The following is a 12764-nucleotide window of genomic DNA, read 5'->3' as shown; positions in this document are numbered from 1 at the left end:
GCAGTTGCAGGGTGGAGAATGCATACTTGTTTGTGAGCAACACAAGAGCGCTTTGTGTGTGTGTGTGTGTGCGAACGAGTGTGTGACTCTCCCTGCTTGCTGGCGGAGGAAGCGGCTGCAGAAGCAGTCGCACATCGGGGGGAAAGCATATCGGACAATTAAGTCAGAGGCTCTGTGTTGCGCTGCTCTGTGTGGGGCTGATTGAATCAGAGAGACAGCCAATCACAGCTCCTCGTCTCAGGACATTGCAGGTAATTACCCATAAGTCACTGTTTCCCTGTATTGGATCTTCAGCCCAATTACGCCCACACAGGCGGTCCACCCAGGCCTCATTTATTACCTCTGGTTGGCTGTTGACCTTCTCCGACACACAGTAACACACACGATTAGATTAATTACACTGAGGAGAGGGTGTCGAAGACAGGTTTGTAGATTTTGACCCTTTAAGTTGATGCAATTGTATAAAAATGAGCAAAACCTGTGTTCAAGAGCACTGCACGTAAACAATCACAAACGCACTGTAGATTATTGTTAATCCAAATATTTTACTGCGGATTAAATAAAAACCTGCAGACCTTGAGCGCTTTATCAATACAAGAAATTATAGGTTTCATCATATATGTCGCAAACAAGCTGAATAGTTGGTGAACCAAAATACAGTGTGTAAAAGATCTGACTAAACAGGTCAAGTGTTTTTTTTGTTTACCTTAATTGTAAGCATTTTCTGAAATGATGAGAGCTCACTTTCATCACCTACCGACATGTGACATATGAAAAGAATCTGCATAGTTTGGAGCAGTGGACCTAAGATTGCAATGTGTGTTTGTTTGCAAAGAGGAAACAAGATGGAGATGACTAACTTGAATGATCCTTAAAAATGCTGCAGTAGTTCATCAGCGTGAAAGATAGTCTGAAAAAGAGGGTGGTGAGCCGGTTTGAGGCCAGAAAGAGGAGAAGTGCTTCAATAAACAGCTGTTAGTGTGGTGGAGGATTTATAGTGCAGACCTTCATCGCCATCTGCTGAAACATAGCGGAAAAGTTGAATAGCACCATTTATACAAATATCAGCTATATCTTTAGTGAAACCCGTTTAATCTACCTTAAAGCATTGGGACGGACAGACTTAAAATGGGTTTATTGGTCTTGAACCGCACGCTGGAAACTTTTGTGGATCTTAGGAATCTACAAGTAAGGAAGTAACATGATCCCTCTGCTTTTTCCAAGTCACATGCGTCCACTTCTCAGACACGTGCAGGACAGTCGACAGATATTGCCAAGCCCCCCCTCCAGACCCAACAACTCCTCTCACACGGCACATCTGAAAGGCAGTATACTTAAAAACAGTCATCTTCTGTTCTGTTTAAAGTAATTACAATAGAGATAAAGAAATGAAAAGAAAATGAGGTTTGATTTATGTTAAAAAAGAGAACTTACATTTTAATAAAAACCCACATCTGAACATAAACAAAACCATTTAATACATTTTTTTTATAACAAACAAATTATAAATATCCATAAACAGGAGTCTCGACAAATAACTCACAAAGGGCAGCAGGTTGACTAAACTTCAAACTATAGGAGCTTCTTTGACCACATTTGTTCATGCTCAGGGGTAAGTCCTGAAAGACTTTACTCATCCTGTGTATGAAAAAAAGATGAATATATTGTGAACAAAAGTATACATATTGCAACCACAATATACAACATACTCTCTATTAAGGTTGTGGCAGTTCTGAGGCATTGCAAATTGATAAACTACATGAAAAAAGTTAGAATAGAAACAAACGGGGGACACAGCGTATCGTTACCGCAGATCTTTGCATTTGAACTCGACACAAGTTGACCTGCAAAGAAAGCTGTTTGGAGATCTGAGGCCTGAAAGCATCTGGAAATGTGTGTTTGATAGTCTGTTTGGAATTCAACGTTTTTATCAGTAGAAAATACGTATTAATTGCTTTGAAAGGGTTAAAGGTTGCAGGAAATGTGTAGAATAGATTGAAGACTGAAAAGCGTTCAGGCCTCGGATCCACTGGAAATAGGAGGAGATTGTGGGAGTTCATGTCCAAGAGACATGAGGGCTGGTAGGTTTTAGTCTTTAGTTTTTTAGAGATATGTTTTCATGTCTTGTAGGTCATTTTAAAACTTAAAATCTGGTTTGTGTCTGACGTTCAACAACGGCATCCAGCGGTCATTATCTATCTCTTTTAGTGAATTTAATATAATTCCACAGACAAAGATAGAGTAGTAATTGACATCAATGTTAATTTTTCGGTTATTTTCTGAGGAAAATCTCACAATGATTATTATAGTATTTTTGCCTGTTGTCTCACCCTTTAACAAGAAAACACACTCACCAACTCAAAAAGTAACTCAACCATCTTTATTCAACTCTCAGTTCCATATTTGACATTCGTTACACAATACAGTTTCCTGTACAAGCATCAGGTTTTCAGGGTGACGTTTAATCTTTCCACTGAAACCATCATTGAGTACAGAGGGTGTATTCCAACAGTTGAAGCTTCACGCTCAGTTTCCCGCTGCCTTTCTCATTACAATAGAGTCTTTTCATTTGTTTTTCTTGCACTCAGCATTTTAAATCCAAATATGCTTGCTCTATGTTTTTTTGTGGTGGTTATATGTGCTCATGAACAATGCACTGCAAAGAAAAAAAAAAGTATCAGGAGTGTCAGGACTGTGATCCCAGAAAATAAAAAAGGTGCTTTTCAGATTTCGCTAACAAATAAATGTGCCATTCACTGCAACCTTCTTTCGTTCGGTTGTAGTTTGATTTTTTTTTTTGCAGATTCTACACTTTTACACTTTTCCTCAAATAATGTCCTCTTCCTTTCCTCCGAAATGTTTAACGTGTTTGTCGTGCTCATGAACTGCCCTCTCCTCTCCCTCCTTCCTGACCTCCAACAGACGCCACTAGAGCGTAGTTTCTGCGCCTGGCTTCATAAAGGATGGAGAGAGACAAACGGAAGGGGCCCGTTTGTGAACACGACAACCACAAGAGCCCGCCCCCCCCTGAGACGGGACCGGGGCGTCCCGCAGACCCACGCATGGAGAACAGGTGAAACACAGCATATATTCTTTCAGAAACAATGTCATGATTTGTATACCTGTCACCAAATTACTCATGCAAGCCAGCACATTGTTGGCATTGTTTAATCTTTATCAGTTTGATTTTTGGACCTGTGTTCATCTGTCCCACCCGCATGGGGCACGGGTTTGCCCTGCCCTCTCCCAGGGTAACACTTGTTGGTATAAGAGTGCGCTCGGGCCCCGGTGTTTCTGGGTGTTCGCAGTCTGAGGCTGAAAATCAGCCTACAGCTGCTCTCATCCTCAGCTCACACCGGCGGCTCAGGCTCACGGGGCCGGCTCGGGCTGCTGTCAGGCGGCCGGGGGCGAGCGACACTGTCAGGTCTCCCTGACGTTGTTGGCCACGCCGTCCGTCAGCCCGTGTCACTGTCAGGAGGCGGGCAGCGCCTCGTCACAGTGTCACAGACCCAGCGGCTGCTCGCTCCCCACCTCGCCGAACAGCCTGCGTCAGTGGCAGCATCAGCTGAGCTTGAGGGAGGCTTCGTTGTCGGAGCCCACCGTCAGCTTTCAGCTGTGCTTTGACTTTCATTTGGCGTTCTCTTCCACTCAGGGCCTGACCGGGGCCGCTTGGGCCCCGTGCGGCATCTGGGGAATGTGCGCTTGTTGCTGCATCTGGTCTAAGGCGGAATTATGTTGCCCGTGAGATGCGCCACCATCTCGCTCATGCTCTTGGTGTACTACAGCTTGCTGGCCGACGCCATGGTCGCCCCCATGGTGATGACCATGGTGATGACCGTGATGATGACCACGGTGGTGGCCGTGGCCGTTGTGGTGATGTCCATGATGTCCACCTCCCCCACCATTGTCCTCTACGACTGGGGGAGCGTCGGCGTCAGGCTGTGCAACCGCTTTCTCTACACACTCCTCAGGTGTCGTGGCACTCTGTTTGTTTGAGAAAACAAACATAAACGAGATTACTTTTATTATTGTCTTATGATACCGTTTGAGTGAACGTGTATTTTTGCTGAGATGAGCGGTTTGTACCTCGTGCACACAATCCCCACATGTGCGCTTGCAGTAGGCATCTTTGATGGCGCTCTCAACGTGGCCCTGACCGATGATGGAGTAGGGGAGAGCGATGTGGTGCGTGAGACGGCCACACCTGACGGCAGAGGGATGTGAAAACACGGTGAGGAACGGAAAAGAAAACGAAATCAGTCGCCCCCTGCTTTTGATCCGCGGCTGGCGAACCGACCTGTCGTAAACCAGAAAGTCGTCCTTGTCTCCGCCCAGCGTCTTCCAGACATCAGGTTGCTGCTCGTCCTGTTTGTAGAGGTCGATGTTCACCGACAGCCTCTGTGCCAGCATGGGGTGCAGGCGCCGTGCCTGCTCCCCCTGCTGGTTAACGACCATGTAGGCCACGTCCTTCAGACCCTGACTCTCCAGCTTCTGGCGCAGGCCGTCCATTCTGCTCAAATAAGGGTAAAAAAAGTGATTACGAATCTTTACAAAAAGCTTGCCCGGTAAGTTTGCTTCACAAACAATCTGTAACGCTTTTCAAGGGGAACTTTGTTGCACAAGAAGGACACAATTGAGTCATGTTTGCACACACCTGGAGGCCTGCACCAAGCAGAACAATCAGCTGGCCTGCAAGAGGGCCACCACCGTCACCCGGCCCATCGTCCCCTGCATAGGCTCCACCTCCCCTATCCTCCATGGCGAAGGCAGCTGACAATGAGGCCCATCCCCAACGCTCTCCGCACCGCCCCCTCGGAGCAGGCAGAGAGCGACGAGCAGGCTGAGGTACGCCCACATCCCTGGGACGCCGCCTCCTCACTGCCCAAATCTGTCGAGCGCACAGAGAGAGAGAGAGAGAGAGGGAGAGGTTAGTGGGGAGACAAAGGGAGGGGAGGACAGAAGAGATAGGATTGTACAAAAGGTCAGAGTGGGGTTAGAACTTTAACATTCCCACAAATCCTTCTTTAACGGAGAGTGTGGCGAATATACAAGACTGTGCAGCAAGTAGAGAAGGCAAAGCACATTTAGTTTGAGGATCACAAATCACTTTTTTTCTGATCAAACAGTATTTAAGTTTTAACATTACAAGAAAGCTTCTGTCGCTTTCTGGGTTTTGTTGCATTTCATGGAACCCGGTGATATGCAAAGAATTCTCTCACTTACCCTTTTGGTTGAAAAGTTTTCGTCTCTCTACTCAGCTCTGTGTTGTTGCAGCTCCTTGAACAAAACAAGTCTCCTCCTCTCCTGCTCCCCCCTTTTATACTCTGCCTGTTGTTTTTCGTTCTGGAGGTAGGACAAAGTTCAGCCCGAGCTTTATGCTGATGCCTACACTTTTCTCGAGTTAAAAAAGGAAGTCTTGTGACGCTTGTGTGAAATGCAGTTGCTGATATATATGAATGAATATAATATGTTTTGTACCAACTGCCATTTTGACAAATTCTTTCAGGCGGAGGAGAAACAATTGCCTCTTTATTATGACCGGTCAAGATACAGTATGTCCGGAGAGTGCATTGCCTTTGCCTTTTAAATCAAGTTCAGCATATGAAAGAAGTGCGTTATGAGTTCCCCAAAACATGGAAGAATACTGTGCAATTGTGTTTTTCCCTTTCAGCAAGCGAGGGGAAGAGAAAGTGGACACGGGGTGGGACTCTGGTCCGGTTCCAGCACGCTTCTGCAGGGTCCACACAAACACAGCAAGAAAATATGCAGCGACATGTCCCACAGTATTCTATAGTTTAATATCCAAAATAGCAAAATATGAACAGGGATTTGTATAGAACTGAACATAGGAGATGAAGTAAGACTATCGTACTTAGTTACGGGCAAACAAAAACAAGAAGCATCATTTATTAGAACAGAGCAATTTAACTCACTAAGCATTCAGGTTAAAACCAAAAGCCAAAACCATAACGTACAATCTTCCTTCAGGCAAGTTTCTATTAATTGTGGAGACACGTTTAAATTGTTCGTAGAACCTGTTTTCCTGACTCGGGTGAGGGTGCAGCTGATGCGTTACAAAGCCTCAAAGTCCGACCAGGCGGGGGAGATTGTCTGCCTGCAGAACAGATAGGCTGAGCAATTTGAGTGCAGTGAAAGAACAATGACAAGATTATGTTAGCGCCGGTGTCGTTAAGCAAATAATGAAATGCGCGTGAACACATATTAAACTATGGTGAGCCGAACACACAAAGGACATAATAAAAGTAACAATGCAGAGCTGTTCGTTCTATATTTGCAGCTTCTTGATGTAACTATGTTTGGGAAGGGTTTGTTTTTTCTCCATGGTGATTTTAATGATGTGTTTTGCAGGGTCATTGGGTTCAAACGTTTGAGATAAGACAAATGTTGCAGTTTAATTGCTGCTCCACGGACTCCATGTACCAACTGGGTGGAAAAGGAAACATGGTGGTTGTGGTGCAGCAGAAAACATGCACCAGTGTTTAGAGTAAATATGAATATCAGCGTCAATAATCACCTCCTGATCAGTGCAGCAAGACAGGATGTGTGTGGTGGAGCATCAGCTGACGGAGCAGAACATTTGACCTGCCAAGCGTAGCTTTCTGCATCACCATGTTACTCATTTACAATGCCTGGCACGGTGACATGTGCCTTTTATCGGCGCTCATTGACTTTCAAAGAAGAATAAACATCAGGACATTCCAAGAAATTTGAATTGATTATAATAATCCCCAATAAACTGTAATAACTAACAGTAAAACAGATCATAACCGTGTACACCTTTATCAGCATCAAACCTTATCAAATATACTTTGCACTTTGCCTCTGAATTGTAATTTCACTTCTCTGTAATTTAGAAAATTGAAGTTCATGTGCGTTCTCAGACGTTTATTGCAACATAAGCTTTTTTCCCCCGATTCCTGTTTTTCAACATTCCATTCACTTAACTATGACTTTATTTCTCATTTTCATATACAGTTTATACTTTTATGCAAAATATTTTGTTCAAATCAGCTATATGCTTTATCTTATCGCCACAGATAAGGGATAATACTAAGACATGTTTGTGTCACATTTCAGTACCAGTCCAAAGTTTGGACCAACTTTCCCATGCACTCAAGTGCACTCCCAAGTGCATGGCTAGCAAAAGCTGCAGTGTTACATCACCTGACCTGGTCTAGCGCATTCTGCTGCTGAATAAAAACGCACGTACTATATATAAGTACTATATTTTGCTAAAAGACGGTCCTCTTTGGTTATATTTAAAAGCATGGCCTTTTCTTGTGGGTTGAATTTTAATAGTCTGTTTTCTCTTTACTACCCACGGTGACAGGTAAAAATAAACTGTGGTTCAATGTAAATCTGTATACTGCATTACTCAAAGTTAATATAACTTACTACCGGTAAATGATGGTGTGGTTGTTGCTGACTATACATGGTAATTTTGTTAGGTTACTATCAACCTATCAAGAATAGGTTTTATTGTAATGTAAATTAAAAATGAAAACAGAACCACAGATGTAAACAGTTTTCAGTCACAGCTGTCACTAAGCAACGCTCCTCAGCGTCCTTGACGTCGCAAGGGCTTCTGGGAATCCGAGGCCTGCAGGCAGAACGACCGCCCTTTTTGGAGCAACGAAAGAAGAAGAGTGCTACATGCGTCGGAGGAAATAATATCGCAAAGCAACTTTCTGAAGCAGATTGACCAAACTTGAGGTATGAATGCCGATGGATTCTGAGCCGTATTTTGACCCATGGCGGTTATAATTACGAAATCTGTCTCGGAAAAGTGTATTTTAATGCGCGGTTTGATGACGTAATGTTGCTTGTCAAACGCGAAATGGCGAGCGTGCTAGGAGGCCCGTTACCTTCTACACTCTGGGGTTGTAGCATGTTTATTTCCTTCATGTTCCAGAATCCAAACTATTACATTGGTTTGCTTAGTCTCGGTGAGTTCGGCTTTGGTTTTATTTATCTCTAGGGAATGTGAAATGACTTGTATTGCAGTTCTTTCGGAGGCAGGATCTTATGTTGTGCTAGTTAAGCTAACACCGAGATGAACTAACGCTAGCAGAGGCGTTAACGGTGCCGTGTGGGGTCACTCGTTGAATTAACGTGTCATGCTGGACTGCTCGTGTGCCACGACAGGGTCCGCTGTTACTAACAAACGGGGAGGGTTTTTTCTTTTTTTATGTAAACTTTTAATTTTGGAATGTTTGAAAAGAGCAACTTATACCTCCGATCAATTCACTTCCTGCAGAACCAGAGCAGTTTAATTAGTCTGTGATCTTTCGCATTAAGTGCAGTTGAGCTCCGAAACAGCAAATTCAGGGATTCATAAAAATAGAATAAAATGCATTCACTTGACATTTACTCAAATATTCCTGTGTTCTCTTCATGACATGTTTTACTGATGGCATTCACAAAGTTGTTCCGATTGATGACCCATGTTCTTATTATGTGATTATTATAATAAATTATTATATAACGTTATGTATATATTCTATGTCGGGTACTAACATGCAGAGGCACATGATTTGAGTCTTAAAGCAGTTCCATAATCCCTTGAATGAGCATGTGAGTTTGGTAAATGTAGCTGAGTGTGAAAACATTTGAACTCTGGTTTGCTGTTTTCTGGGGAGATAACAAACCTAAATCCTGTGTCAGGTTGCACCCATTGAGGTCACAAACCCCAGTCTGTGCTGATATCGCCGCTGCCAGCGGATGCATCTGTCACGCAAACTTTTACATACATGGATTACTGATGACGGAGAGTGTGACTGTAAGGGTGATGCAGATGCAACTTTTATTTATCACCACCAAATGACTGCAGGTGTGAACATGTGTTTTAAGAAGAAGTTATTTTTGGCTGTTGTGAGTAAGTTGTGTATACTACTCTACACTTTAATTGTCTCTAACAATGCATCAAAACAAAGAATACACGTTTTTTAAGGAGTTTTGCCAAAGAGACATTGTGAGGCCTTCGTGCATGTCTGTGTCTGCGTGTGTGTGTGTGTGTGTGTGTGTGTGTGTGTGTGTTCGGTTGATTCAGTTAACAGCTGTGTTGCGTTTCTTGAAGAATCTCAACTCTTGTTTGTCCATCTTCCCCGTCCCTCCAGAGAGGGATAAGGTCCGCGATGGCGGCTGAGGCGGAGGCGGAGCTGGAGCGAGGCAATGAGTACCCGGCGCATTACAAAGTCATGATGGACAAACTCAACGAACAACGACAGCTGGACCAGTTCACAGACATCACCTTGATTGTGGATGGTGAGTTGGCTCTTAATACACGTCATCTTAATTCACGTCTCTGCGAAATCCCTAATCAACGCTTGTTACGTCTCTCGTCCTTCTTGCAGGACACCAGTTCAGAGCCCATAAAGCAGTGTTGGCAGCATGCAGTCAGTTCTTCCATACGTTCTTTCAAGATTTCACCCAAGAGCCTCTGGTGGAGATTGAAGGTATTTTGTGCTTTAATTCGAATTTTGATAAAGAAAAGTAAGAAGGCAATAAAGATTTTGTTATTGTGGTTATTAAGGTTTTGTTCCGAGCTTCTCCATCAAAAACTTTGGAGCCGCGGGTATACGTTATTCTTTCACGTCGAACAGCTGTCACTCACCAATGCTGCTCTGTCACACTCAGGAGTGAGTAACACGGCCTTCAGCCAGCTGATGGAGTTCACGTACACAGCGACACTAGTTATAGTCGGAGAAGAAGAGGCCAACGATGTCTGGAAGGCCGCTGAATACCTCCAGATGCACGAGGCCATCAAAGCGCTCAACGTTAAGTAAGTCTTGATCCGCTTGTCACCTATTGCTGACCATCAAAGTAAAGGTGATATCATTTGCAAATCCACCGGTGAAGCTTTTTTATGAGCTAGAAAGCCCACCGTGTCAGCACTTCCGGGAGCGAACATTGTTACCGCTCACCAACGGCTTGTCTTCTCTTTAGAATAAATGACAATACCTCGCTGACTGCAAAGAGCAAAGGTAAAAAGAGGAAGATTGCGGAGACTTCGAATGTGATTACAGAAACCCTTCCTTCGGCAGAAGGGGAACAGGTCAGTACTTTCATGGCGGTCACGCCATGAGTTACTTGCAAAGCAGTGGATATTAATATTGCATCCAATAGCAATACGTTGGTTGGTTGTAACAGCCACCTTATTTATGAAGTGCAAACATTTCATTGTCAGGACTGCATGTTTTCCCTGTGCTCTAGATGGAGATTGAGGTGTTAGGGGAAGGGGCCATCGAGGTGGAGGAGGCCGGACTGGAGGAGGTGGTCGATGCGGCAAAGAATGCTCAGGCGGCGTCCGATGATTCTGCTTTGGCTCTTTTAGCTGACATAACCAGCAAGTATCAGCAAGAGGAACCCGCACTGCATGTCATGAAGAAGGAAGCAATAGAAGAGGTAAACTGACTTTGGCATTGTCACAGAGCCTCGTCATGTGTTTATTAATGTCCAAACGGTGTGAATACAGTAAGTGTGCTACATGTCTTAACCCTGCCTTGCCATGTGTTTGCGCTTGTCAGGAGGTGGTGTATCAGGAGGAAACGGTCACTGCCTCCAAGGTGCTGGAGAATGTCGAGGTTGTGGAGGTCCAGATTTCCCAAGTGGACAACATGTTCCGCTGCAACAGGTGCGATCGCAGCTTCAAGCTTTACTACCACCTCAAACAGCACTTGAAAACACACCTGGGCTCGCTGGAAAAACCCCACGTGTGCAACTACTGCGGGAAAGCCTACACGCGGGAGGGCGCCTTGAAGCAGCACGTCACCACGTTCCATTTTGAGGCAGAGGAGCTGTCTCTGAACCAGAAGCCCCAGAAGAGAGTGCACGTGTGTGAATACTGCAAGAAGCACTTTGACCACTTCGGCCACTTTAAGGAGCACTTGCGGAAGCACACTGGTGAGAAGGAGGAATGAAGCTGCTGGCGTTCGGTGTAGTTTTTCCGTTGGTCATAATAATGCCTTCAATTTCTTCTCTTTTATATGTCTTTTCCGTAGGTGAAAAACCTTACGAGTGTTCAGACTGCCATGAGCGATTTGCAAGGAACAGCACCCTAAAGTGCCATATGGCAGCCTGTCAGAACGGGGCCGGAGCCAAGAAAGGACGCAAGAAACTCTACGAATGCCAGGTACAACTGGTGGAATCAGGGCCGTCAAGCGCTCATTGATCAAGTTAAAAAAAACTCTGATATATATCTTATTTCGGACCCAGACTTCCTTGAATATTTGACCAGTTCTGCATGTACTGATGTGTTGTCCCAGTTTAGAGTGTGAGGGTTTACATTTAGAACTGAACTATGTGTCAGTCCTGTGTTTTTCCTCTTAATAGATATTAATGCATATTTAACACCAACAATTCCAATGTGGCCCCACTTGTTTCTCCTCCCATCAGGTCTGCAGCAGCGTATTCAACAGCTGGGACCAATTCAAAGACCACCTTGTGAGCCACACGGGCGACAAGCCCAATCACTGCACCATGTGCGACATGTGGTTCACCCACCCAAAGGACCTGAAGGCCCACCTCATACACATCCATTCCGTTGAGGACAAGTCAACGGAAGAAGAGGTCATCAGCGACTCCGCCGCCGCCACGTCCCTCGCCATCGAAACGCAGAGCATAGAGAGAGACGAAGCGGTTCTGCTGGAACACGGCATCCAGGTGGAGCACGTCACGATGGAGCCCGTGGACGTGATGGAGATGGAGGAGAGGACGACGGTCGTGCTGGAGGACGGAGGGGTGGCGGAAATGTGCGAGGAGGACGTGGAGCGATTGAAGCAGGCCGGCTTGCAGATCCAAGTGGTGCACGTGACCACGACGGACATTGACGGGCAGCAGGTGGTGAACTCTCAGGTGGAGGTCGAGGTGGCGGGCGAAGTGGTGAGCGCCGAGGAGGCGGAGCAAGCAGTGGCTGTATGAGGATGTGGAAAATAAAAGGACTGTGTCACAAAAGGAAGTGCAGGACACTCTTCCAGTCCCGAGCGGAGGCGCTCTCCTGGTAGCTAAGAGGTTTTTACATAAAGAACCGTGCATGTGAAATACAGCATGTTGCCATGCAACCTGTGCGGCTGTCTGCCATCACGTCGAGCGAGTCCGTTTCCAACGTCACCCCCTTAACTTATGGGCGGGGCTACGGAGACGCATCATTTTCCGCTACTGATCCTGTATTTATTTATAAGCTGTTTGCCATCATATCACGTGTTTTTTTTTCGATGTGAACTCTAGCATCTTCAGCGCTTTTTTTTTTTTTTTTTTGTGCCCTTATTTTAATAATTGAATTATATTACATTATTGAATTATATTATTTTATTTTGGGTCACTTGCCAAGACAGTTTGACAATGAAAAGGGCCTTGTTGCTGCATACGTATGGTGCTGAATTTCCAGTCTCCAGGTTTGTTTAAGCTTATTTTCATATTGACTTTCCGTGTTTTCCTAGGAAAAACAAAATAAAATTTGTCTCCAGCATGGGCTACTAGTCTTGCATCTTAAAATCAAGTGTGACTTCAGCTTTCTCCCCCTTTCCTTAAGCCTGCTCCATATCTGCTGGATGTACAAACGTTTGACCTCTTTCCCTTCGGAGGCTGGTGTTTGCAGCTTGTTTTAATTGCCCCAAGTGGAAAAAAAACCCTTTTGAACTCATTCGGAACTTTGCAGTTGGTCAACTGCAGATTTCATTAACCACAATATAGTCCTGCCTACTGGGTGCACAGTCTAACTGCTATACTGCAGCATACGTGTTGTA

General features: G+C 44.9%; 2 protein-coding genes across 4 annotated transcripts; one reads left to right on the top strand and one right to left on the bottom strand.

Moving 5' to 3' along the window:
- Positions 1-2365: 2365 nt before the first annotated feature.
- On the bottom strand, positions 2366-5358 carry selenop (selenoprotein P). Of its 2 annotated transcripts, XM_040196823.2 has the most exons (5): positions 5224-5358; positions 4655-4888; positions 4298-4510; positions 4087-4204; positions 2366-3984 (listed from the first exon to the last, which is right to left on the bottom strand). In XM_040196823.2, exons 2-5 carry the CDS (start codon positions 4855-4857, stop codon positions 3628-3630), a joined length of 891 nt encoding a protein of 296 aa, XP_040052757.2. In that variant the 5' UTR covers positions 4858-4888; positions 5224-5358; the 3' UTR covers positions 2366-3627. The 2 variants fall into 2 exon arrangements, with proteins under 2 accessions (XP_040052757.2, XP_077943751.1); XM_078087625.1 differs by having other exon boundaries at positions 4087-4510.
- Positions 5359-7558: 2200 nt separating this feature from the next.
- Positions 7559-12487, top strand: znf131 (zinc finger protein 131). Of its 2 annotated transcripts, none has more exons than XM_040196816.2 (9): positions 7559-7734; positions 9138-9285; positions 9375-9476; positions 9658-9802; positions 9967-10075; positions 10234-10425; positions 10548-10923; positions 11022-11152; positions 11416-12487. In XM_040196816.2, exons 2-9 carry the CDS (start codon positions 9156-9158, stop codon positions 11938-11940), a joined length of 1710 nt encoding a protein of 569 aa, XP_040052750.2. In that variant the 5' UTR covers positions 7559-7734; positions 9138-9155; the 3' UTR covers positions 11941-12487. The 2 variants fall into 2 exon arrangements, with proteins under 2 accessions (XP_040052750.2, XP_040052751.2); XM_040196817.2 differs by lacking the exon at positions 7559-7734 and adding an exon at positions 7838-7967.
- Positions 12488-12764: the final 277 nt, after the last annotated feature.

Source organism: Gasterosteus aculeatus, chromosome 13 (genome assembly GCF_964276395.1).
Source record: "Gasterosteus aculeatus chromosome 13, fGasAcu3.hap1.1, whole genome shotgun sequence".
Lineage (NCBI taxonomy): Eukaryota > Metazoa > Chordata > Actinopteri > Perciformes > Gasterosteidae > Gasterosteus > Gasterosteus aculeatus.
This window is presented reverse-complemented; position numbering and strand designations above follow the sequence as displayed.

What these genes read in the sequence shown, in the direction of transcription:
- znf131 (XM_040196816.2), top strand. Translation starts at nt 9,156, where the DNA reads ATGGCGGCTGAGGCGGAGGCGGAGCTGGAGCGAGGCAATGAGTACCCG. An exon ending in GCACTTGCGGAAGCACACTG is followed by an intron (nt 10,924 to 11,021) that starts GTGAGAAGGAGG and finishes TCTTTTCCGTAG; the next exon opens with GTGAAAAACCTTACGAGTGT. An exon ending in AGAAACTCTACGAATGCCAG is followed by an intron (nt 11,153 to 11,415) that starts GTACAACTGGTG and finishes TCCTCCCATCAG; the next exon opens with GTCTGCAGCAGCGTATTCAA.